Genomic DNA, 24,614 nt, shown 5'->3' on the forward strand with positions numbered 1-24,614 from the left:
TAGAGGTTATGTGGAAGTTAGGGCAATTAGGGAAAATTCAACATGATTCAACATAAACAAATAAGCAACAACCCCTTTTTGTAAAGGTTTTAACTATTCAGATCTACCAAGAAGAATAAAAAAAATTAAGGAAATCTAATTGCCTCACAATAAGATGATCTGGTTTACTTGCAACCTTAGATAATATGTCTGTAAGTGAACATAAGCTGTCTCACAGATACATCAAAATACTCAACGATAGAGGAAATACTAAAATTTAAATAGAGTATTTATATAATCAACAAGTATCTGAAAGACAAATCAGTGCAAGATATCATCTCTATAAGACAGACTTATTTCCAGGATAAAGTAAAATACAGCAGATTCAGGTCCTCTCTACTTTTCTCACTGAAAATGTATTAAAAAGAAACTGAACAGTAAATTTCAATGTTAGAATGTTCTAAAAAATTCATAATTACACTTTAATTTTAAGGCATAATCTTCAATAATATGTTTCTAACACTTTGTACATGTGCTTTAATTTTGTGCCTAACCAAGGCTAACGGGTAACTTTCTGTGTACCTAGTGATTCCTATCTTTTCTGTGGACTGTTCCTTATTACTATCAGCATTTTACTTTTCCCAGTGTCTGTTCTTTTACAGAGCAAGGGTAAAATGCAATAAAATAGTCAAATAATTACATAAACACATACTGCTGTGAAAACAAAGATGTAACATCACTGAAACTGAACTGTTAGCTGGCTGCCAGTGCCACAATTTAATAATTTGAAATGTGCATTTGTTTATCAACAAGAGTAAGAATTTGATATACAGAATCCAATTCATATCACAGTGGCTCGGGAGGCTGGGACAGGAGGATCACAAGTTCAAAGCCAACATCAACAACAGGGAGATGCAAGCAACTCATGAGACCTGTCTCTAAATACAATAGAAAAAAGGGTTGGAATTGTGGCTCAGTGGTTGAGTACCCCTCTGAGTTCAATCCCTGGCATTCCCCCTGCCAAAAAAATCCAATTCAGAAGGACCATCAGGACGTAGGTTACATAAAAGCCAAATGAATACAATTTGAGGGCTGCTCATAAATGTTCTCTTTCTGTGAAAATGTGTGTATGTACATGCAGGTACTACCAGCAACATAATGCTGTCTTTGATTCCATCCCACATGTGCTACATTACCTAAACTATCTAAATCTATTCATTCATTAATTTAGCAAAAGTTATGAAGTATTATCTTAGACAATGGAAATATGAAATTAACCAAATAACCCTGCCCTCAAAGAACTCATAATATAATGGGGGACAGAGATGAATACACACAACTAGCATATCAATGAAAGAACAGGTATCTACTGCCAAAGTCTGAGGTCAGATTTAAAGGAGAAAGGGTAAATCGGGAAAGATATATTTTATCTCAATTTGAGCTGGATTAGGAATTAGCCAGGAAGACAAAAGGCAGCAGGCAAGGAATAAGGGAGGACGGGTGTTTGGGGTAGGGTTCTCCAGGTAAGAACAGGATATGCAAAGACAAAGATGCAAGAGATTGTGTTATTTTCAAGCGATTGGAATTCTCTCCCCATTTTGCATGGCACTATGGGGAACTGCAAATTTTAAACTTGCAAAGAATTACATGGGAGGAAGGAGAAGTAGGATATAAACCAGGTTCAAACTTTGTACATTCTAAAAGCATGTGAGTGGGCTTGGTAGTGCATTTAACTAGCATGCACAAGGTCCTAGGTTCAATCACCAGCATAATAATAATAACAAAGTAAAAAAAAGCATGTAGCAATTTGCCCATGAGATAAAAAGCAGCCAAAATCAGTGTAACAGTCAATAAATAAGTTACATATCCCACAATAAATGAGTTACATAAGCAGGAAACAAACACCTCACAAAACAAGCAAAATCATTTTTTGTCACTTTCTGTAAACCTGTAATTATGAGAGGTGCAACTGACATAAATATAGGCCAAATGTTAACACGTGCACAAAAAAGAACTAAGTCTTTTATTGTACAGAAATTATGCTGTACTGAAATTATTTACATGCAACGGGTGGGCATCAGTTAGGGCTTGACAAGCATTTTTGTTATAGGATAATTTTGATTACAGAATTTAAATGTTAATTTACATTGATGTAATATTTAGTCCCCTAAAATCTCAACCATAAAATGAAGTCATATATGTACGAATATATGTATTATATGTGTGTATCTATACATATATATATAAAATATTGCTTAATATTATAAAGTATAGCTCCATTTTAACATTTCACTTTGCAGATAATAAGATTTAGATTTTTATGCTTTTTTCAGTTATAAAACACATTATCTGTCCTGAATTCAGCCCCCAACAATTTCAGTCTTTAACAAGGGACCCTAAATAATTTTAAAATACAATATGGTTCACTTAGCTCAAGATTTCCCTAAAATTACTAGCTATGCTTGACACCTAAAATATTCTAAGGGCTTAAAAATCTATATATTTATTGACAAAATTTTACTTCTCTTCTTTTTCAATGACTAAAGAAAAATAAAGGATCTTAATTACTCAGTTATTTTTAAGCACTTTCTCTCTACTGCTCATTCTCATTTAATATTATAGATTATAAAATCACCATTTGCTGAGGATAAGCAAATACATCCACAGTTAGTCAACAGACATTCTATTAATCACCCATTTTCCAGAATAAACCAAAGGAATGACGATAATATGTTGCAAGTAAATATTCCTCATAAAATCAATTTAAATAATTTTTTAGCATCTCCTTAGTCCCTAGTTTAAAATGTGTGATTTGAAATATCAATGATCAAACCATCCCAACCTGTGGTTTAGACCTGAGTTACAAAGGATAATAAAAAAATTCAGCAGTGTCTCCCTGGCTCTTAATTCTCTACTGTCATCTAAGAATCTTGATTTCTTAAAATGCTTTAAAGTTATTAAAAGAATGTAATAATTTCAAAGAAAAAAATATCACAGTGCTATTACTAATAGATTTCCTTAGGCAAATCTGACAATATTAGTAAAAAGCATTCCTACATGAACAACCACTTTGAAGAAATATTTGACTTGTCTCTTCTAAAATCAAAAATATACTTGCTTTATGACCCAGCAATTCCACACTTAGGTATTTACCCAAGAAAAACATAAACATGTAGCAAAAAAGGAAAAAAAAAAATCCCTTCTACAGAACTGTTTATAGATTCAAAATAGGTAAGAAATGGAAACAATTCCAATGTCTATCAATAAATGAATGGATAAACAAATTGTGGTGTACTGATACAACGGAATATATTCAGCAATGAAAAAGGATAAACCAATGATACAATGATACATATAACATGAATAAATCTCAAAAACATCTTACTGAACAAAGAAACCAGATACAAAAGAATATATGCTATATGACTGCATTTATATGACATGTAAAACCATGCAAAACTAATTTTCGTGATAAACCAGATAATAATTGCATATAGGGGATGAGTACTAACTAGAAAGGAGTTATATTAAGGGTATTTTCTCAGATTACAAAAAATATTCTATATCTTAGGAGTTAGATTACAAAAATGTATACATTTGTCAAAAATTTAAGAATATACTTAAGATCTATGTATTTCATTGTAAGTTGTACATACAAACAAAAAACTGAATTAAAATATGAAATAAAATCCAAACCAGAAAGATACACATTTACAAAGACTGCCATTATTCCAGTAGTGAAAGTGCTAGCACTTCAAGTCCTATTTCCATCAATTAGTCAGACAGCAATGGAGCACCAGTATATGCTGAATCTGTCATAAAACAAATTAGAATAAAACTAGCACATAGGCCCATTTCTTCCATTTGGCTACATAAGCTATAACAATGATCTTGTTGATGATAAGCAAAGAAAAAATATTCATAGCACTATTAGGAAAGCAACAATTTTTCGTCAATAACTGAACCAAAGGTGGGCTTCCTTAAAAACCAGAACTGTGCAGTACCTTATGAAAAAACAAATGTATTTAATAACATACTATTTTATATCAAGGTGAAAAATAGTACTTTCTGAGAACCTCCAAACCTACTCCTCTCGGTACATTTTCTAACAATATAAAATTAATTACTCTGCCAGCTATTGTTCTTTAACATATTTTTAGTTGTAGATGAACATAATAACTTTATTTACTTTTTTTTAATGTGGTGCTTTATTTACTTTTTTTTTAACAGTGCCTCACAAGTGATAGGCCAGTGCTCTACACTAAATCACAACTCCAGCCACAGCAACTGTTTTAAGGACTTAATATAGTCAACTTATTTAATCCTAATATCACCCCTATAAGATAAATACTATTATCATCCCCATTTTACAGATACGGAAATTGAGGTATAGACAGGTCAAGTACTTCCACAAATATTATATCTAGAAAATTAAAGAGTGAGACTCTAGTTCCAGGTAATCCAGCATCAGCATTCATGCTTTTAATCACTATACCATGTACTGACCTCTGGGTTTCTATTCTAAGGTATTTCACAAGCATCACTTTTCTGCATATACTACACAATTTCACTCCTGCAATCACAATTCAGGACACATACACCCAATTTATTCCTTCATTTTCCAGCAAAACTTCTAAGCCTACCTTTTTTCAAATATATCCTAGAAGTATTAATTTATGGGGAATGCAATAATTAGGAAAAAATAGTATATGTTGAGTTTGATTAAATCAGGTTCAGAAAACCCTGATAGTGATGATGAATTTATTCACAATTCTTTCCTACTGAGTTTAAGTTCAAGATTGCTTTAGGCCAAAATGAAAATCTGAATTTTTCTTGATATCTTGATATTCATGTCAGAAGATTTAAACTTGCATAATTTTTAATTATACATGATTATCTTTACCATTTATAGAATATAGTTCAAACCATCAGTATTTAATGAGCCCTAACTACTAAAGAACACTCTATTGGACACAGTACAGAGTAACAGATAAGAAGGAACTGCTTCTGTTTCAAGAAATTTTCTAACACATTTCTCAAATTAAGTTAGGATATACTGACTGACTAGGGGTCTATCAAATTCCTGTACCCAATTTGGGGGTGAGATGAGGCATGTAGGGTAGCAATGTAGTAGTATCTCACTATTATTTTTAATTTGCATTTCTATGATGACTAAAACTATCGTGCATCTTTTCATGTGCTTATCTGCTATTTGTCTCTGTTCCCTGGTATTGTACCTATTCAAAGTTTTTGCTCAGTGTTTTACTGGGTAGCTTATCTTATTATGTAGGAGGACTACTTTAGATAATCAGAATACAAGTCTTTCATCAGCTTTTACAAATATTTTCTTCCAGTTTGGTTTTTTTTGTTTGTTTTGGTACTAGGGATTGAAACCAGGGGTGCTCTACCACTGAGCTATATTTCTAGCCTTTTTTATTTTGAGACAGGATCTTGCTAAGGTGGATAAATTGCTGAGGCTGGCCTTGTGATCTTGTGAACTTGTGATCCTCCTTTCATCAGCCTCCTGAGTTACTAGGTTTATAGGTGTGGACCACCATGCACTGCTTACATGTTCATTTTTAAAGTTGAGTCTTTCGAAGAGAAGAAGTTTTAAACAGTAATAAAGTTCAATTTGTCAGTTACTTCTATTATGGTTCAGTTTTTTTTTTTTTTTTTTTTTTTTTTTTTTTTTTTTGTGGGTGTCCTGCTTTATCTAAGAAATCTCTGCCTAACCCAAAGACACAAAGAATTTTTTCTCCTAAATATTCTATTAATTTTATAATTTTAGTTCATTTTTAGGTCTATGATTCATTTCAAGTTAATTTTTGTATATGGCACAATTTTTTTTTTTTTTTTTTTTTTGGCAGTGCTGGGGATTGAACCCAGGGCCTTGTTCATGCGAGGCTATATGGTACAATTTAACAGTCAAGGTTCATTATTTTGCATTTGAATATCCAATATTCAGCATGACTTTTTGAAAAAACTAAGACCAATGGATTTTAATATAGTAATACAAGAAGTTCAGTGATATGGCTTCAGATTCCACACTGCAACTAATCTTCAATAAATTATAATTGCCTAAAAAGTATATTAAAATATTTCTCCCTTTTTCAACTATATTATTTGAGAGGCCAGCTACTACTACTCATATATTTCAAACAAAACATGCAAGACTGAATGTAGAAGCAGATGAGAATCCACTTATGTTTTAGTAATCCAAACATTATATATGTAAAAATGTAATACAATGCTAGTTTTAATTTTCTGAAAATAGTTTTTTCAAAAAATGTTCTTCATATTAACCAGCTATAAGTTTATTGTATTTCAAAATGAATAACATTGAAATTTTTTTACTCTCATTTCAAATACAGTAAATATTAATTGATACAATGCATATAAACAATAGCACTTTGAGGTCCTCGATAATTTTATTAACGGTGCAAAGGGGTCTGGACGTGGCAACACACACCTGTAATCCCAGTGACTCGGGGGAATGAGGCAGGAAGACCACAAGATCACAAGTTCAAGGCCAGTCTCAGCATGTTTGCTGAGCATGTGTGAGGTTCTGGATTGAACTCCCAGTACCATAAAACAAAAACAGAAAACAAACAAAAAAAACCTTGATATATTAAAAAACAAACAAACAAACAAAAAACCTAATTTGTTGTGTATTAATATAAAATGCTAAACACCAATTTAAAAAACCTAAGGTGGACAGATAACACTTCTGCCAAGAAAACCATCATGCCTAGAACCCAAATCCATAAGCAAGGAGCACCAAGCTCTTTTTTCACATTTTCTGTTTTCTTTCTCTATATTTCCTTACACATCATGGAACTGAACTACTGACTTCTAAGAAAGGCCAAGGGAAATTATTATAACCTGCCAATCCATGCAAACCCAACTGAACAGTCTCAAGCTGAATAATGTACCCAAAGGTCTTACAGGTCTTTCCACCTTGAAACTGGAAACATTAAATAAGATATAAATAAAACACAATGTGTGCGTATATGTATGTGTGTATACACACCCACACCCACACATAAATAAGCATTATCAAAAGATACTCTATATGGGGCTGGGGTTGTGGCTCAGTGGTAGGGCATTTGCCTTGTGTGAGGCATTGGGTTCGATTCTCATCACCACATATAAATAAATGAATAAAATAAAGGTATATAAACATCTTAAAAAATATATTTTTTTAAAAAGATACTCTATGTAGGGTATTGTATATGTTTTAGTAATCATAAAAATTAATGTTTGGATCACTGATTATAATTAATTACATTAACTGGCTTTATGTAGGTTCAGAGCAAACATTAAATACTAAATTGCTATTTATTCAGATTACTTTAAAATTTACTATTATTCTTCTACTATATCTAAAAACCAAGTCAGTTATACTATGTCCATTTTGACAAATCAAGCATGATAAAAATATCTTAAGACTGCATCAGTCTAGATCTACATTAAAAGTGAATCATTAAAGGAATACTGAGTGATGTGAAATACAGGTACTATGAAGGAAAAAAGATGAATGTAAGTAAAGCATGGGAAAGGACAGACATGCTAATGAACTAGAAACACGCACACACTAATGCCCGCAAATAACCCACAGAGACAGAGAAAGTACCTGGAAAGCTGTGAGTGCGCCAGTCCCTGGGTTATACAGGCATCGCAGCGAAGGCATGCTGTCCGCCAGGCTGGAGCAGCCCAGCCACAGAGACCTGGGCATAGAGCACTGCAGAGAGAGGACAACTATGAGATGGGACAGTATGAGACAAGATGGCACAGATTACAGGAATTTTCAAGGTTAGACTGAAAGCAATAATCCAGTTGCAGCTGGCCTTTATGATAGAAACACTTTCAAGAAACATACTACTTACAAGTTCTAACCCCAGAGAAAAACTCAAAAGGGGCAGTAGTAGCCAAAAAGCAAGGGGAACAAAGAAGTTATAGGTCAAAATATATATATACATTTCATAAGTTTTTTGTCCCTGTTTTTCTATTTATTAATCTAAAGGAAAAGTGCTTCTTAATCCAACTGATCAATTTTTTTCTTTATACATCTCAACTCATCTCCTATAAATTCACAAAGTGAAATATTGTTTAGACTAAGCAGAAAGAATACCTCCTGAGAGTATCACATATTAGGAAATTAGAAAACAAAATCCCACAGGAAAGTTATAAGTGTTTTTGGAAGAAAAAGAAAAGGTATTATATCCCTACGATTTTGATAAAAACTAATTCTACAGAGTTTCGCGTAAGTTTAGTGTATCTTGTTAGTCTGTTATTCATTAACTAAAAGGCATAGTTACCATAGCAGCTGCCTCTTCAGCTTTCCAGATGGATTAAAAGGGGATGAGGCAAGAAACAGCCCAAACAGAAGGGAAAACAACAACAAGAAAGAAAGAGAGAGAATAAGACATAGAGAGACCAGAAGGTTCTTGGTCTTAAAACTATCTAAACACAAAGTTTGTATATAAAATACATTGTGTATTTAGTAGCAAACAAAAGTAGAAATTACAATTTCTAGTAACACTAAGGAAACAATACTAGTAGTATTGCAGTATTATTGAGATATAAGACACTATACCTTGTGGATAGTTTTTATATTTTTCATGTTTCTCTAAAAGTATCCCAGGCTGAAGTTTTGTCCATTAGCTTGAGTGCTATTATAGTTTAATAATAACTGAAATACTAAGTACAGCTGAACACACCCAATGAATACCTACTTTCAAATACAGCAGTAATCACATATAACTTTAGAGATTTGAAATAGCTATTGTCATAATGGCCTTTTATTTTCTTTAACCCCTCTAGACTATATGAAATCTAAGCACACCATCCATCTGACTTTTCCCCACTGCCTACATCAACTCACCTTCCCTGCCTTCCAATTAGCCCTGACACTCCAGATAATTAACTACCTTGAAATTTGGTCAAATGCTCATCTTAGCCCTAACACCTTTAAATTTGTAATTTCCTTCTCTCTCTTACTCTGACAATTCATATCATGTATACTTTGTCTCCTTAGAACGGCTTATACAAATTTCAGTATTTCCTGGTGGTTCTTAGTAAGAGATTATTATATGGAAGGAGAAGGCAAGAGAGTAAAAGGAATAGAGGAAAAAGGATTTATAGTTTCTGTCGCCTTGAGAAATACTGTTCCGCTCATGTTACTGCTCTATACTGGAAGCATCGAGAATATTTTGCCAAACTATATACTGTAAGTAAATTATGTTAAAATTTTCCTAAGAGTAATATTTTGATCATTTATTCAACAAGTAGTTACTGAATGCCTTCCTTGTGGTAGGTACTGTAGGGCCCCAGAAACAGAACAAATGGACAAAAAAAATGCACAAAAATTCCTGTCTACATGGAATTTATATTCTCATAACGTTAAATCCATCTATATTAAAATTCCATAATACAAAACTCATTGTTATGAGTTATTACTAGTTGTTATGCTATTACTAAGGAGAGACATGTACATTAAAGTTCTACATAAGGATGGGTAGAAAAAAGTCTCATACTTGTTCTGAAGGAGTGACTGAATCTGAGAAAAACGTAAGAGCAGAAGATACAGGAGTAAATAAAAAGGGCCTATGAAACTACAGAAGAGGAAAATAGAATAAGCACTGGAAAATAGCTTGTCACTTCTCCTCCTTCCCTTCAGAGTAAGTCCGGGGCTCAACTTTAGCCAAACTGAAGCCACCTGAAGCCATGACATACAGCACAGTTGGATTGAGAAGCCAACCTGAAGCCCTTCATCTACAGACTTCAAGCTCTTTTTATTAAAATATACAAACTTTTTTTTTTTTTATAAATTTAAGTGTACCTTGGTAGGTTTTTAAGGCTTTCCTCTTATGAATTATTTGTCTCCTCCACTTTGAAGAATCTGTGTTATTTTTGCTGTTTGTATGTATTTGATGAATTACTACCTCAGTTTTCTTACTGTTACTCATTCTAATGCTCTTCCTCATTCATTCCACCCCATCCTCCATCAAAATTCCCCTAACAACTAAGAATTTAAAACAGCTTACCCTATCCCCTTAAACTAAAACTCTAAAATAAAATTATGATCAATAATGAGTCACATATACCCAGGGAAGCCACTAGCGACACCAGCGTGGTTTCAAAAATAGCATTAACTTGCAAACACCACACAGAGGATACATTCCCAATTATTACAAGACAATTGGTATGGGTATGAAAACCGCACTTGAATATAGTCAGATCTATACTCTGCTGTTAAGATTTTATATATTATAGCTCAATTTAAAAACTAATTTTCAAATTGGTTTGTATTATAACAATTAATCTTACCCATACTGGTAAATGCCACTTAAAATCTTTAAGGAAAAAAATATAATTACAAAATAAATGGAGTAGACTATAACTTTTACTCTAATTCTTTCCCTTATCTTCATATTTACGAGAACATTCAAAATGAAGAGGGTTTTTAAGAAAAATCAGTTTATAACAAAAATGCAAGATTTTCCATCCCTCAACACTTACAAAAAATGCCCCTTAAAATTTACCTTTAAAATATCTGAAAAGCACATGTTTTTTTCTTCCTTTGTTTTTCCTTCAAAATTATATTGAAATTCCTAAGATCCTTCCTCCCTCCCTCCCTTCCTTCCTTCCTTTCCTTCCTTCCTGTTGTGCTGGAGATGAAACCTAGCACCTCACATATACTGGGCCAATACTCTACCCCTGAGCTATATCCTCAGCTCTAAAAAATTTAAATAACAATTTAAAGACAGGTTTTAAACCATGCTGTGACCAGAAATGTAGCTCAATGGCAGAGCACTTACCCACCATATGTAAAAGTTTGAGTTCTACCCCCAGAACTTCAAGAAAATAAAAAACCTGCCTAGAGCAGTTGGCATTTGCTTGCCATCCCAGCTATGCTGGAGGCTGAGAACCTAGTCTTAGCAACTTAGTGAGACCCTATCTCAAAATAAAAATTAAAAAAAAAAAAAGAGAAAAGAAAAACTGATGGGAATGTAGCTCAGTGATAGTAGAGTACCTTTGGGTTTAATTCCCAGTTATCCCCAGAACAAAACAAAAGAAAACAAAACAAAAAAGATGAGCACAGCATGTTTCTGCTACCTGAAAAAGATTGAAATGTTGCAACAAAGGGCCTCCAGTGTTTCAGGAACAATATAATATCCAGTGCCCATCAGATTCAATAGCACAAATTCATTTACACCTCTACTCCTCCTCCATTCTTGGCTGCTTGGAGTAATGTCACAGATCCTCTTCACTGATTGAGGGCCCTGCAGGCAAAGGGCTGGCCTCAGCATTTACTACATGAAAGCTGAATGACAAAATCTCCTAAACTCAAGTCCCTGTTGGTCAACTTCTAGGAATAATAGAAGCTATAATAATCAACAATAAAAAGATTGCTGCATTGAGAGTTTATATATCCTTAAGCCATGGAATAGAATTCCCTTTTCACTACTCTATCAACTAAAAAATTCAGGCCAAGAGAACTACAGAATTCCATACCTCCTGTGATGCATTCAGACTCTACCTATATAAACTCAACAACTACTTCTTAAGAATCCTTTGAGAAATGATAGTAGAGTGAAACAGACATTATTACCTCATGTACATATATGACTGCATGACCAATGTGATTCTACAATATGTATAATCAGAAAAATGAGATTACTCCATTTATGTATGATCTATCAAAATGTATAAATGCATTGTCATGTACAAAAAGTTAAAACAAATAAAAATAAATATAAATAAGCAAAAAAAGGGAAAAAAACTACTGTGTACATTGCTACTGGTTACAGAAATAAAATAAGGAAATTACATGATTAAAAAAAGAAGAAATCTTATTTAGTTTATTCCAAATGTGAAACTCCCACTTGTCATATAGGATGATTACATCGACCCAGTTTATTGTACAATTTTGTGATGAAATTAAAATAAGAGCTCTGGATGAGGAAGCTGAGGCTCACAGGTGTAGCTCAGCTGGGATCTGAAACCAGATCTCTGATGCTTACTCTTTCTACCCTGCCACACATCCTCCTTAACTAGCCTATGTGTTCTCTTTGTAAGTCTCCACTCAAGAGTCTGGTCCTTAAACGCAGTGATGGACCAAGTGTGGAGGCATATGCCTGTAATCCCAGAGGCTCAGGAGACTGAGGGAGGATCACAGGTTTGAAGCCAGCCTCAGTAACTAAGCAAGGTGGTAAGCAACCTAGTGAGAGCCTGTCTCAAAATAAAAAATAAAAAGGTCTAGGACTGTGGAGTGGGGTTAAGCACCCGTGGGTTCAATTCCTGGTACAAACACACAAAAAAAGCAGATATGGATTGTTACCTGTAGCATCTGTAGTTTTCCCCCATACCTAGCATGGTTGTGGATACCTAGCTGGCATTTGATAAATACCTTTGAACTGTTGGTACTTAATTACAGTTTAAACTTTGCTTATTTCCCATCTTTCCTCTGTCTTTAGCCCACCCATACCATGGACACTGGGCTCCAAGAGTCTTTCAGCTCCTGGGATTTGTTGTGCCCTGGTGTTATCTATGTTCTAGGACATACATTTCAAAAGCACAATAATGTCCTCAAGAAAGCACAAAATAGTTTTTGAAGGATGAAAACAACCTTACTCCTTTAGGATAATAAAGCACAGAAGTACTTTTAGGACATAAGAATAACAGCATAGTGTATCTGTGGAATGAAGATTTGGGGCGGGGAAAGGAAAAAAAGAAATTCTAAAATCTACAAAGTGAAAAAATTTTAAATGTAAAGTAGACAGGAGACTGAGGCAGGAGGATCACAAATTCAAGGCTAACCTCAGCAACTTAGTGAAATCCTTGGTAACATGGAAAGACGCTCTCACAAAATAAAAATTAAAAACAAATTAAAATGGGCTGGGGATGTAGCTCAGTAGTAAAACACCCCTGAATCTAATCCCCAGTACCAAAAAAAAAAAGTAAAGTGGAATCATTATCAAGAACAGGCTTCCATAAATGTCACTCGCATTTCACAATGTTCTGAGAAGCCATTATGAATTACAGACCAAACAATAAATTTATCCACCAAAAATATTTATTTTTCATGACCAGAGTGGACATAGGTGGATTACAAGGAAAGAACTAAAGTTTATTGGACAAAAACTGTTTGCAAGACATTGTGCTAGATCTTTTAAGAACATTAAACATCATTTCACTTAACCATTATAAGCTTGTCAAAGAGTTAACACTGTTACTTTAAAAGGAGAGTAGTGCTGGGCACAGTGGCACATGCCTGTCATGCCAGTGACTTGGGAAGCTGAGACAGGAGGTTCCCAGGTTCACCAGCCTCAGCTACTCAGTGACTCAGTGAGAACTTGTCTCAAAATAAAAAATGAGGGGCTGGGGTTATAGCTTAGGGGTGAGTGTTTGCCTAGCATGTGTGAGGCATTGGGTTTGATCCTCAATACCACATGAAAATAAGTAAATAAAATGAAGATTTGTGTCCATCTACAACTAAAAAAAATTTTCTAAACAAATAAAAAATGAGGACTAGGAACATACCTCAGTGGTAAAGTGACTCTTTATTCAATCCCCAGTCTAAATAAATACATAAAAGAATAAAAGACCCGTTCGGAGAACTTGACTAAATGGCAATGACAGACATAAGGCCCCATCGTGCTTATCTCCAAAATACATATACTCACTCCTACAAAACAGACCTGCTCTCATGTAGTTGGTACTCTATTTAATTCTTTTTATTCTTTCTTTTGTGCGTGTGTGTTGCTGGGAATCAAATCTCCATCTCAATTTACACTCCATTTTAGGGAGAAATTAACACAAATGGTTACTACAAGGAAAAATACAGTAATACACTAGATTGTGTTCGATAATAGCTGTTATATTTTCTAATATCTAGAAAGGTTCAGGCACAGGTTTTAATTTTATTGCAAAGCACATGTTACTGTATGAAAGTTAATTATATATTTGCCTTCTCTACAGACTGTATTCCTTACAGATATGATTCACAACTTCTTTTCATCTCCAGTGCCTGGTCATAGTTCATGTTCAGTAAGCGTACTTGATGGTAAGAGATCAATGAGAACTAAATATCAAAGGGAAGGAAGCACTGTTTGCTTGGCAAATAGTCATACTACTGATAAAATAATACTCATTTGCTACTTGACGGAGACTGCTCTAACTAGACTGAATGGAATGTACTGGATAATGTTCTTTCACAAGTCATTATCTTATTTACCTTGTACAATAAACTAGTAAGGAAAAAATAAGACACAAAGAGGTTAAATGAATTATTAAGAGTTGATGGGTACTAGCAAGTAGCAATGATAGAACTAAAAACTATTCTGGTTATATAGGAAAGTGTTACATAGAAATGACACTTTACATGGAATTATTTTAGTTATTATAAAATGGGGAGCCAAAGACAGTTTGGGAGTGCTAGACTAACTGCAGAAAGCAAAGAAAGAAATTCCACTCAAGAAGCTGTTGTAATCAACATGGAGATGACAAACATACATCTAAAAAAGGATCAACAGGATTCAATGGCCGATCATAAGGAAAGAAGGAAGATGAGCCAGAAATAAAATGTCAAATCTAAAAGACTAGAAAGAACAATAGCAGTGGCAGAAACAGAGACACTGGCAAACTAGTTTTTTTGTTTTTTTTTTTTTTTTTAATTGGGGGGGTGTGGAGGATAAGTAGGTAAAATTAATAGCATGAAAGCTGGGGTACAAGACTGTTATGTAGGCTGGGTCCCATAGCACAGGCATATATTATCAGCTACTCAGGAGGGCATCTAAGAGAGATCCTGTCTCAAAATTAAAAATAGAAAGGGCTGGGGGTGTAATTCAGTGATAGAGAATCCCTGGTTTCAATCTCCAGTACCACAAAAAAGAAATTAAGACCAAACCAGACCTGCAATGCAGCTGGATACAGCAACACATGCTTGAAGTCCCAACTATTCAAGATGCTATCATAGGATGATGGTGAGTTAGAGGCCAGCCTGGACAATTTAGCAAGATACTAGTCTTTTTAAAAAAATTTTTTTTAGTTGTAGAAGGGCACAATAACTTTATTTTATTGTATGTAGTGCTGCGGATCGAACCCAGTGCCTCACATGTGCTAGGCAAATACCCTACCACTCAGCTCCGATAAAAATTAGTCTTCGTTTTTTCCAATATTTTTTAGTTGTAGATGGACACTATACTTTTATTTATTTATTTTTATGCCATGCTGAGGATTGAATCCAGTGTCTCACACATGGCTAGGCAAGCGCTCTATCACTGAGCTACAACCCCAGCCCCAAAATACTGACTCGTCTTTATAAAATTTGAGGAGCTGGAGTTGTAGTTCAGTGGTAGAGTGCTTGTCTCACATGTGAGGCACTAGGTTCAATCTCAGCACCACATAAAAATAACTAAAATAAAGGTATTGTGTCCATCTACAACTATATATATATATACACACACACACTATATATATATGTATGTATGTGTGTGTGTATATATATATATGAACACTAAATATATATTGATAACTTTAGTTCAACAGTCATTGAATACAGGCTAAGTAGACAACAAGCTGAGTGGAAAGGGGGGAAATCACAGTGATCCATGTGGGATTTGGAATCCCAAGTGGTATAAGAAGGATATCCCTGAGGGCAGAAAAGGCCTGGCATAGAATTTCTGGGGAAATGGTTCAGCATGGGATAATAAAGTCCTAGTGGAGGGAGGAAGCCTTCCCTACTGACAGAACAGCAGTGAGCAGAAGGTTGAGGGCATCTACATTTACAAAGGTACAAAGCAGAGCATCAAAGGTTTCCCAGGTGTGCAAAAGATGTCACACACCGAGGGTGGAAAGGCAGTGGTCCAGCACTGAATTTCAGAACCAGTGGGGTAAAGAAGATAGAAAGGGTAACCCAGCACCCAAACTATCAGATGTTCCCAAAAGGGTATAGAAAGCATCTACAAGATGTATGAATGTGGTATGAAATACAGAAAGCTGTAGGGACAACAGGAAATGAGTTATACAGAACGACCCATCGAATAAGAGTGATGGATCAAATATTAAGAATAATAAGAGCTAGGTTCCTAAATCAGAGAAAGGAGTTAAGAGAAAAAAAAAAAAAAAAAAAAAAACTAAAATGTTTTTGAATTACAACTGAAGGCAATATTGTGATCTCAAAGCTTACTATATAGAAAGTTATTCCTAAGTAAATAATGTATGTGTATACACATACACATACACATTCCCCTAGATCTGTAACTGAGAAGGCCCAGAAGCACTAACACCATTAATATGATGAACACATTTAATGATTCTAAGTATCATGCTCTACTAAAATAAATGAAAGAACCTTAGAACAATGGCTGTTTCCAGGGTTACGAAAGGGAAAGTTCAAGTGGGCTTAAAATATCTTCTTGAGGGGTTCAAACAATAGTAGAAACATGTCAAAATGACACAGGGTCAGAATGAAAGGCTGGGACAGGATAAATCTGAGACAATTTAAACATCAAACTTAAAAATGGATTATGATGGTGGCAGGCACACTCTTAACATGCTCACCAGTAATTCCCATCTTCTGGTATTCACACCCTTGCTTAATCCTAGTCCCTTGAGTATGGGATAGCCTAGGACCTTGCTTCTAATAGAATATGGCAAAGGTAATGGGATGCCATTTTCTGTGACTAAATTACATAATAATGTAGGACAGATGAGGCTGAACACCGGAGGAATTAGCAGGAAGCAGGTTTATTGGCTACAGCTGGTCCAGAGTGGCTGGTGCCTTTCCTCCTCTGGACTGAGTCTAGAAATTCTTTGGACTTTATACCCAGTGGGGGGGCTTGGAGGTTTACATTTTTGCAGAAGTCTACATAAAAGTAATTTTTTTCTTTGAGTTCTCAGAAAGAGCTTTTTGTCTCATTTTTTTTTAGAACAGTCACAAGTTTTACACATTTTACCATAAAAGTAGGAGTAATATCAGCAAGTCTGAAGTTAAACTTGGCTCTTGCAAGGCAGAACAACAAGAAATAGGAAGTTCTAAGCACACTGAGCTCTTTTGCAGAAATCTTTGCTGATATTCTATTAACAAGAACAATTATGATGAAAGTCTTCTGGGTGGGGGTCTCTGGCCTGCTTCAATAAGACTGTAACTTCCATCTTGCTAAGAGACCTTACTGTCCCTCTTGGCTTATATGATTTAATGAAGCAAGCAGTATTATAAAGAGGTTCATGTGGCAAGGAATTAAGGGTGGTCTTGAGCATTTAAGTCCAGTAGCCCTTGAAGAAAAAATTCTGCCAATAATCACGTAAGCTTAGAAGTGGGTCCTTCCTCAACTGAGCCTTCAAATGAGATCACAGCTCTGGATGACACCTTGATTATGGCCTTGGGGACACAGTAGAGGACACAGGTCAGCTCTGCCTGAACTCCTGACCCCCCAAAAACTGAGATATTAAATGAATGTTAGATTAGACATGTTAATTAGCTTGACTATGGTAACCACTTCACAATGAATATGTATATGAAAACATTTTGTACACATTAAATATGTATAAAATATTTTTGCCAATTACACCACAATAAAGAAAATATATGTATTTTTTGAAAACAAACACAGACGTGAGAAAATTCTAGGAAAAAAGCCTAACTTACGTCAGAGTATACAATATGTTGTCAATTTAGGAGTCAGCATTCTAACATATTAAAGTTTATGAAAACTAAAAATAAATATGAAAATTCCATTTTATGAATTTAATTTTATGTTTGGGACAAGTGTTTTCCATTTTGCTTATTTGTATTTTGGAATATATGAATGTACATAAAAAGATATCTTAAGGATGGGACCCAACTCTAGTGAGAAAATTCATTTATGCTTGATATACACTTTATATACACAGCCTGAAGGTTTTTTCATATAATAGTATTAGTACACCTGCATTTTGACTTCAATCAATCATAAGAAGTCAAGTATGATATTTTTCACTTGTGGCGTCATGTCAGTGCTCAAAACGTTTTGGATTTTGGAGCATTTGGGACTTCAGATTTTCAGATTAGGGATGGTCAATCTGTAAGAATTATTTGCCATTTAAGGTTTAAACACAACTCACTTGTGAACTGCCCCCAAAATATGAATATGTTGTATTACATTATAACTCACTAAACTAGTAATTTGTAATTTAGCAAAATATAACATAATAAGCCACTGAATAAAGTAGAAAGTTATGAATTCATTAATGACATAAGCCAATTGCAAAAAGATAAAGTATGATTCCACTGATATGAGTTAACACGGTCAAATTCCAAAACTAGAATGGTGGTTTCCACAGGTTGGAAGGAGGAGATGAAATAGGGAATTGTTGCTTAACGGTATAGAGTTCAGTTTTGCAAAAGGTAAAATTTCTGTAGACTGGTTGCACGCTAATATGAAATAGTTAAACTAATGAACTGTATTATTAAAGAATGATTAAGTTGGGTGTGGTGGCGCATGCCTGTGATTTCAGAAAGTGGGGAGATTGAGGCAAAGGATCACAAATTCAAGGCCAGCTTCAGCAACTTAGCAAGACTCTGTCTCAAAATTAAAAAAAAAAAGAGGGGTGGGGGTGGGGATGTGGCTCAATGGTTAAGCAACCCTGGGTTCAATCCCTAGTACAAAAAAAAAAAAAAAAAAAGGAATGGTTAAGAGGGTAAATTTTGTGATTAACATATAATCAGGTCTCAAAATGGCGGCAGCCACGTGTAATCAAACCTGCAGGTGGCAGCATCTTGAGCACCTGCTGCTAGGAAACATATGAAACCAAAACGGCCTTGCTAAGCCTGTTTGGAATCCCCCTGTGGTACTTCTCCCAGTCGCCCCGTGTGGTGATCCAGCCTGACATATATCCAGGTAATTCCTGGGCATTTAAAGGCTCCCAGGGTTACCTGGTAGTGCGGCTGTCGATGAAGATCTACCCTACCACATTCACTGTGGAGCACATACCAAAGATATTGTCACCGACGGGCAACATCTCCAGTGCCCCCAAGGACTTTGCAGTCTACGGGTTAGAAAATGAGTATCAAGAAGAAGGGCAGCATTTGGGACAGTTTACATATGACCAAGAAGGGGAGTCGCTGCAAATGTTTCATGCTTCGGAAAGACCTGACAGAGCCTTCCAGATACTGGAACTCCGGATCCTGTCCAACTGGGGCCACCCTGAGTATACCTGCCTGTATCGGTTCAGAGTTCACGGAGAACCCGCAAAATAAAGGATTCCCTAGTTTTGTACATGCTTGTATATACCAGAACTGCCGGAAACACTGGATCCTTGGGGTGAGGGCATGTGTAGAACAGTTAACTCGTCGGCCCTACAAAAAGCATACGCAGGGGCAGAGGACCTGCACGGTGAGTCCTCACGAGCACTGCATGCCACATATGTGGTTCACAGAGAGCTCAGTGGGGAGTTCTCTGGAAACTCATTTGAATGTATGGTTCTTAAAGACACTCATTTTATTTGGGGGATCTGTTTTTGAACATAAGCTCTTTAAATTTCTTGACATCAGGAGCAAAGAAGGTGGAGTTGACAGCTTTGTTGGACCTTTAGGAGGGCAGACACAGTCCATCTGTCAAACCCACAATGTTCTTTCAGGGAAAACCATCTCCTAGTTTTTGGATTCTGAACCTTCCATCAGGTAGGTTCCTTGTTTCAGCACCTAGGTTCCCCAGTTGGGTAGGGCTGAGACATGACCTGTGCCTCCTTGGTGCTGAGCAACACAGTGTTTTTCTGCTGAGGGTGGGAGTGAGGGTGGCTAGAACTGGGGGCCAGATTGGGTCCCAGCTATAACACTCTCAGGGCTCAGGCGGCTTTTCCAGTTGGGATTGCAGCATGGACAGCAACTAAGAGATCTCACCCTCTGGTGTCCTTGGATGGTGTTTTGAGTTCTGCTTCGGGGGCAACACTAAGGCCCCTGCCGCTCCAGGGCATGACGCCCTCACTGTAGAGTTCAGTCTTTCCTATGGCAGCACTCTTTACTGGCTGTCAGTGGAGACTGGCTTTTATCCAGCTGTCAGCTTTCTCACTTGACTCTTGTGAGACTTGTTTGGGTTATAATTAATATTTAATACTTAAGACTATTTTATGAGCAGACTTTATAATGGAGACATCTACAAGGCACTTCAAGTGTTACAGATGTTTTTACTTTAAGAATTATTTACAATTTCTTGGTCAAGACAGCCTTGCCACACCATAAATGCTATACTTTCAGAAAAAGCATGGTGGTGCTCACTGGTCTCTGGACTTTTGTGTGTGCTGTACAGTCCTCAAGTACATCAGCCACATAGATCTGTGCTTTTGCTCCGAGAGTTGAACAGAAGCCCTAGGTTGCAGCTAGGTTGGGTGAAATGTGTACAGATGTTTCCTATATTATAGGTTACATATATAAGTCAAATTTCTTATATAAAGCTAAATTTGGGAGTTGGGGGTGGAGATATTTTGAATATTAATTTATTTTTAAAGATGCAAGATAGGACTTTGTGCAATGTATTTTTGTAAATGCTTTTCAAAATACTTGTCTTTGGTAGTGTTTCTTTTGCTGCCACCAAATTGATAAGATGCTATTGACATGTTTGAAGAGTTTAAATTTTTAAATGTGCATGTGATATTTAAATGAATAATAAACGGTATATTTCCTTTCTCAAAAAAAAAAATATATAATCATAGCAACAAACATTTTTTAAAAAGTCCCCAAATGATAAGCATTGGAATGACCAGACACAGATTTTAAAACAACCATGTTTAAGATATTCAAGAAAACTGATGAAAAAGTGGAGTTGCACCAGAAAACTAGAATCTCGAATTTAAAACATACAGTATATGGAAATCCTATAATTCAAAAATACAAAAGTTGAAATTACAAACTTCATCAGATTTGTTTAAGAGACTAGATACAGAGTAAGTGAGGATTCACAATGTAGATTCTGTCTTCGAGTCACCATAGCACATGGGCATGCACCAGATCAGACTATAGCAGAAACAAAGGAAGGAAGGAAGGAAGGAAGGGAGGGAGGGAGGGAGGGAGGGAGGGAGGAAAGAAAATCACCATGCTGAACAAGAGTCAAAAGAAAGAAAAACAATACAAAAACTATGAACCACACAGTGAATATGTGAGTATTTGGATTCACAGAAACCATTTGTACCATTTGAGAAATGGTACAAAGACAACCTCTAAAAAGATACTAAAATTTTCAAAAACTGATGAAAATCATCAAGCTAAGACTCAAGAACCTCTACAAACAAAGCAAGCATCTTTTCTATGCCTTGGTGAACTGTTGTTCTAAGTTTAAATCAGCTTTTCACATTTTATCCTTTGCACTTCTAATGTTGTAAAATACGGCTGAGAGACTTTTTTTTTTTTTTTTTTTTTTTTTTTTTTTAAGGCAATTTAACCAGTCTAGCTAATTACCCAGGCTGGCCTTGAACTTGCAATCCTCCCGTCTCAGCCTCCCCAGTCACTGGGATTACAGGTGTGTGCCGTGGTTCCCAGCTTCCAGGAGACTTTTAATGTAGTTATTTTCCTTGAATAGCAGTTTTTGGAGTTTTTTGTTTTGTTTTGTTTTGATCTGGAACAGCTGCATCTTTTTCATAACTACTTTCCTCTTTTAAAATAAATCGATCTTCACTAAGTTCCTCCAGCTATCTATGTAAAGTCTATAAAATGGTGGCTCTGTTCATGTCAGCTAATTATTTAACCTTTCACTCAAAATTCAATCAGTGTTATCAATTTTTTTTACTTCGATTCATCTCTATTAGCCAATTTCACGTTCAATTTTCTATCTCTACAAAATATCACCTGGGCTTAACACTAGAAGACAATATAAACTAAATCTTCCTTGTCTATTAACATAGTAACAGACATGCAGGGACTAATAACCAACATACTTTGTCATATGACGTCTATTTTTTTTTTTCACATACTGATGTATAGAATAGAGAGTGAGCAAAAAAGTTTGTACTTTATAGTTACTCACAGTTAATACACCATGGTGACAGATATGTGAACCATTATTTTTGGGGAGTTGGTATTATTTCACTAAACTGCGGTAACTAAAATTCATGCATATCAAAACTAGGCAAAGGAGGACCTCCAAAACATTAAATTTGAATAAAGTAGAAACTAAGTTAAAGATAAAAACTAGACTTCAGCTTCCACCACATAAAGACTGATTGGTACCAAACATGTTCTTCCACCATTGGCAAGAAAACTAGATAAAATATATGAAGCAGATATTTTAAGACACTGGACAATATACAATGCCAGACTATATTGCCTGATGGACAAGAAACAAGTGAGGCGAACCTTAAAATTGTCCTAGCTTTCTACCTGGAGGTACTTTCCAGTCTGCAATACCATAAAGGGGACCCCAGAGTAATGGGACTACTTACTTGGGGAGTAATAGAGAATGACTTATGCAGAAAAAGGCTCCACATACCTGAACAGACCCTTCGAGTCTATTTGCGCATGGTGAAACATCACAAGACCAGGCAAAAAAAACTATGTAAGAGCTATCAATGTAATAACTAGAAATCACACAGACTTTTCTGTTCTGACCAGCCAAATTGCAGACACCAAACTGAACACTTAGGACATTGGGTAGGAGTCCCAGAAAGGTTACAAGTCAGTTGCATACAATGATGAACATTAGAAATAAAGGTTACACCATAAATATTGTAATAAATCTTTAAATCCGCTACAACAGCGTAAAATATAGTTATAAACAGAGTTGCAAGCAACATGATTGATATCTAAAAGAAACTCAATATTGTTTTAAAAAGAAAATAGGGGCACTAAGGATATAGCTCAGTTAGTAGAGCACTTGTCTAGCATGCAGAAGAAGAAGAAAAGAAAAAAGGCCAGGCACAGTGGTGCACGCCTGTAATCCCAGTGACTCTAGGAGGCTGAGGCAGGAGGATCTCAAGTTCAAGTCAGCCTTAGCAATTTAGCTAGGCCCTAGGGAACTCAGGGAGACCATGTCCCAAAATAAAAAGTAAAAAAATAAAAAGGGCTGGGAATGTGGCTCAGTGGTTGAGCACCCCTTCCAAAAAAAGAAAAAAAAAGAAAATAGGTATGGACATACACACTTATAATCCCAGCCAGCTACTCCAGATGCTGAGGCAGGAAGATCACAAATTCCAGGACAGCCTGAGCAATTTAGCAAGACCCTGTATCAAAATAAAAATATTTTATAAGGATTGGGGATGTAGCCCAGTGGCAGTGTTTGCCTAAATTGCACAAAGCCTTGTATTCAATCCCCAGTACTGAAAAAAAAAAAAAAAAAAAGGAAAGATTTTCAATAAACTCACAATGTTTAAAACTAAATCCAAGAATACTAGATAAGAAGTAGTAGAACATGACCCCACAATGAGGAGAAAAATTTTTTTAGTCAATAGAAACAAATGGGTGGGGGGTGAAATTAGCAGACCTCAGTACTAAAACAGCTGTAACATGAACAAAGTGATGTAAGATATAAAAGGGATAAAATAAGTTTCATGAAGAAAAATATAATATCTGAAATGTTAATTTCAAGAGATGGGATTAATTCCAAGATTAAACACTGAGGAAGAAAAGAACAGCAATAGGGCTGGGGCTGTAGCTCAGTGGTAGAGTGCGTGCCCAGCATGTGTGAGGCACTGGGTTCAATTCTCAGTACCACATATAAATAAATAAAGTAAAGGTATATGTATTAGAAAGAAAGAAAGAAAGAAAGAAAGAAAGAAAGAAAGAAAGAAAGAAAGAAAGAAAGAAAGAAAGAAACAGCAATAATAGGAAATGAAGTGTTAAGAGAAAAAAACACTGAGGGGAAAAAATTGAACAAAGTCAAGTGACTGGTAGGAAATTATCAAGTGGTTCAACATATGTATAATGGTATCCCATAAGCAAAAATGAGGGGAAGGGAGTGGGGAAAAAGCAGAAAATATCTTTTTCCATTTATATTTGGAAAATAGTATTGGACACAACCTAAATAAAAAACAAGTAAAAGTGCCAGAAATATAACTATGAGGGTAAATATTTTAAAACATTCTCACTGCACATTTCTTTTAAAAATAATAATCTAAGCAAAAATATTAATGAACTATGGTGTTCATTACATATGTAGAAGGAAAATATATGACAGCAATAACAGAATAGGAATATAAAATGGAAATGCAGTATATATGAAATGATATATTTCAAGGGAAAATGTGATAAAGATGCATTTTGGTTTGCAAATTCTATACCCAATAAGGGTCTAGTATTCAAATAAATAAAGAAATTTGGGGTTGTGGATGTAGCCCAGTGATAGAGCACTTGCCTAGCATTCAGGAGGCCCTGGGTTTGATTCCCAGCACCACAAACAAAACAACGCCTGAGTTCTTAGGCCAGGCACAGTGTCCTGTGCCTGTAGGTCCAGCATTCCTGAAGTTGAGGTAGGAGAATCACTTGAAGCCAAGAGTATAAAACTAAACTGGGCAATACTGCAAGACTCTGTCTCAAAAAAAAAAAAAAAAAAAAAATTCCCAATGGACAAAGAACTTGAATGGACATTTCTCTAAAGAGGATATACAAATAATGAACAATAAGCAGATGAAAAGTTGATCAACATCATTAGTTAATAGGAAAATGA

At 35.4% G+C, this 24,614-nt stretch overlaps 1 protein-coding gene across 5 annotated transcripts in view; it reads right to left on the bottom strand.

Annotated features, from left to right (window-relative positions):
- The window catches only part of BTRC (beta-transducin repeat containing E3 ubiquitin protein ligase), a 176,934-nt gene that overhangs the window by 107,111 nt on the left and 45,209 nt on the right, over positions 1-24,614 (bottom strand). For 3 of the 5 annotated variants that reach the window (XM_079137958.1, XM_079137956.1, XM_079137957.1), the window contains exon 2: positions 7,613-7,720. The exons of the other annotated variants lie outside the window; for them this stretch is intronic. In XM_079137958.1, the coding sequence (XP_078994084.1) occupies positions 7,613-7,720 (108 nt within the window). The remainder of the gene's footprint in view (positions 1-7,612; positions 7,721-24,614) is intronic. 5 annotated transcript variants of the gene reach the window in all.

Source organism: Sciurus vulgaris (assembly GCF_902686455.1).
Source record: "Sciurus vulgaris genome assembly, chromosome: 4".
Taxonomy (NCBI): Eukaryota; Metazoa; Chordata; class Mammalia; order Rodentia; family Sciuridae; genus Sciurus; species Sciurus vulgaris.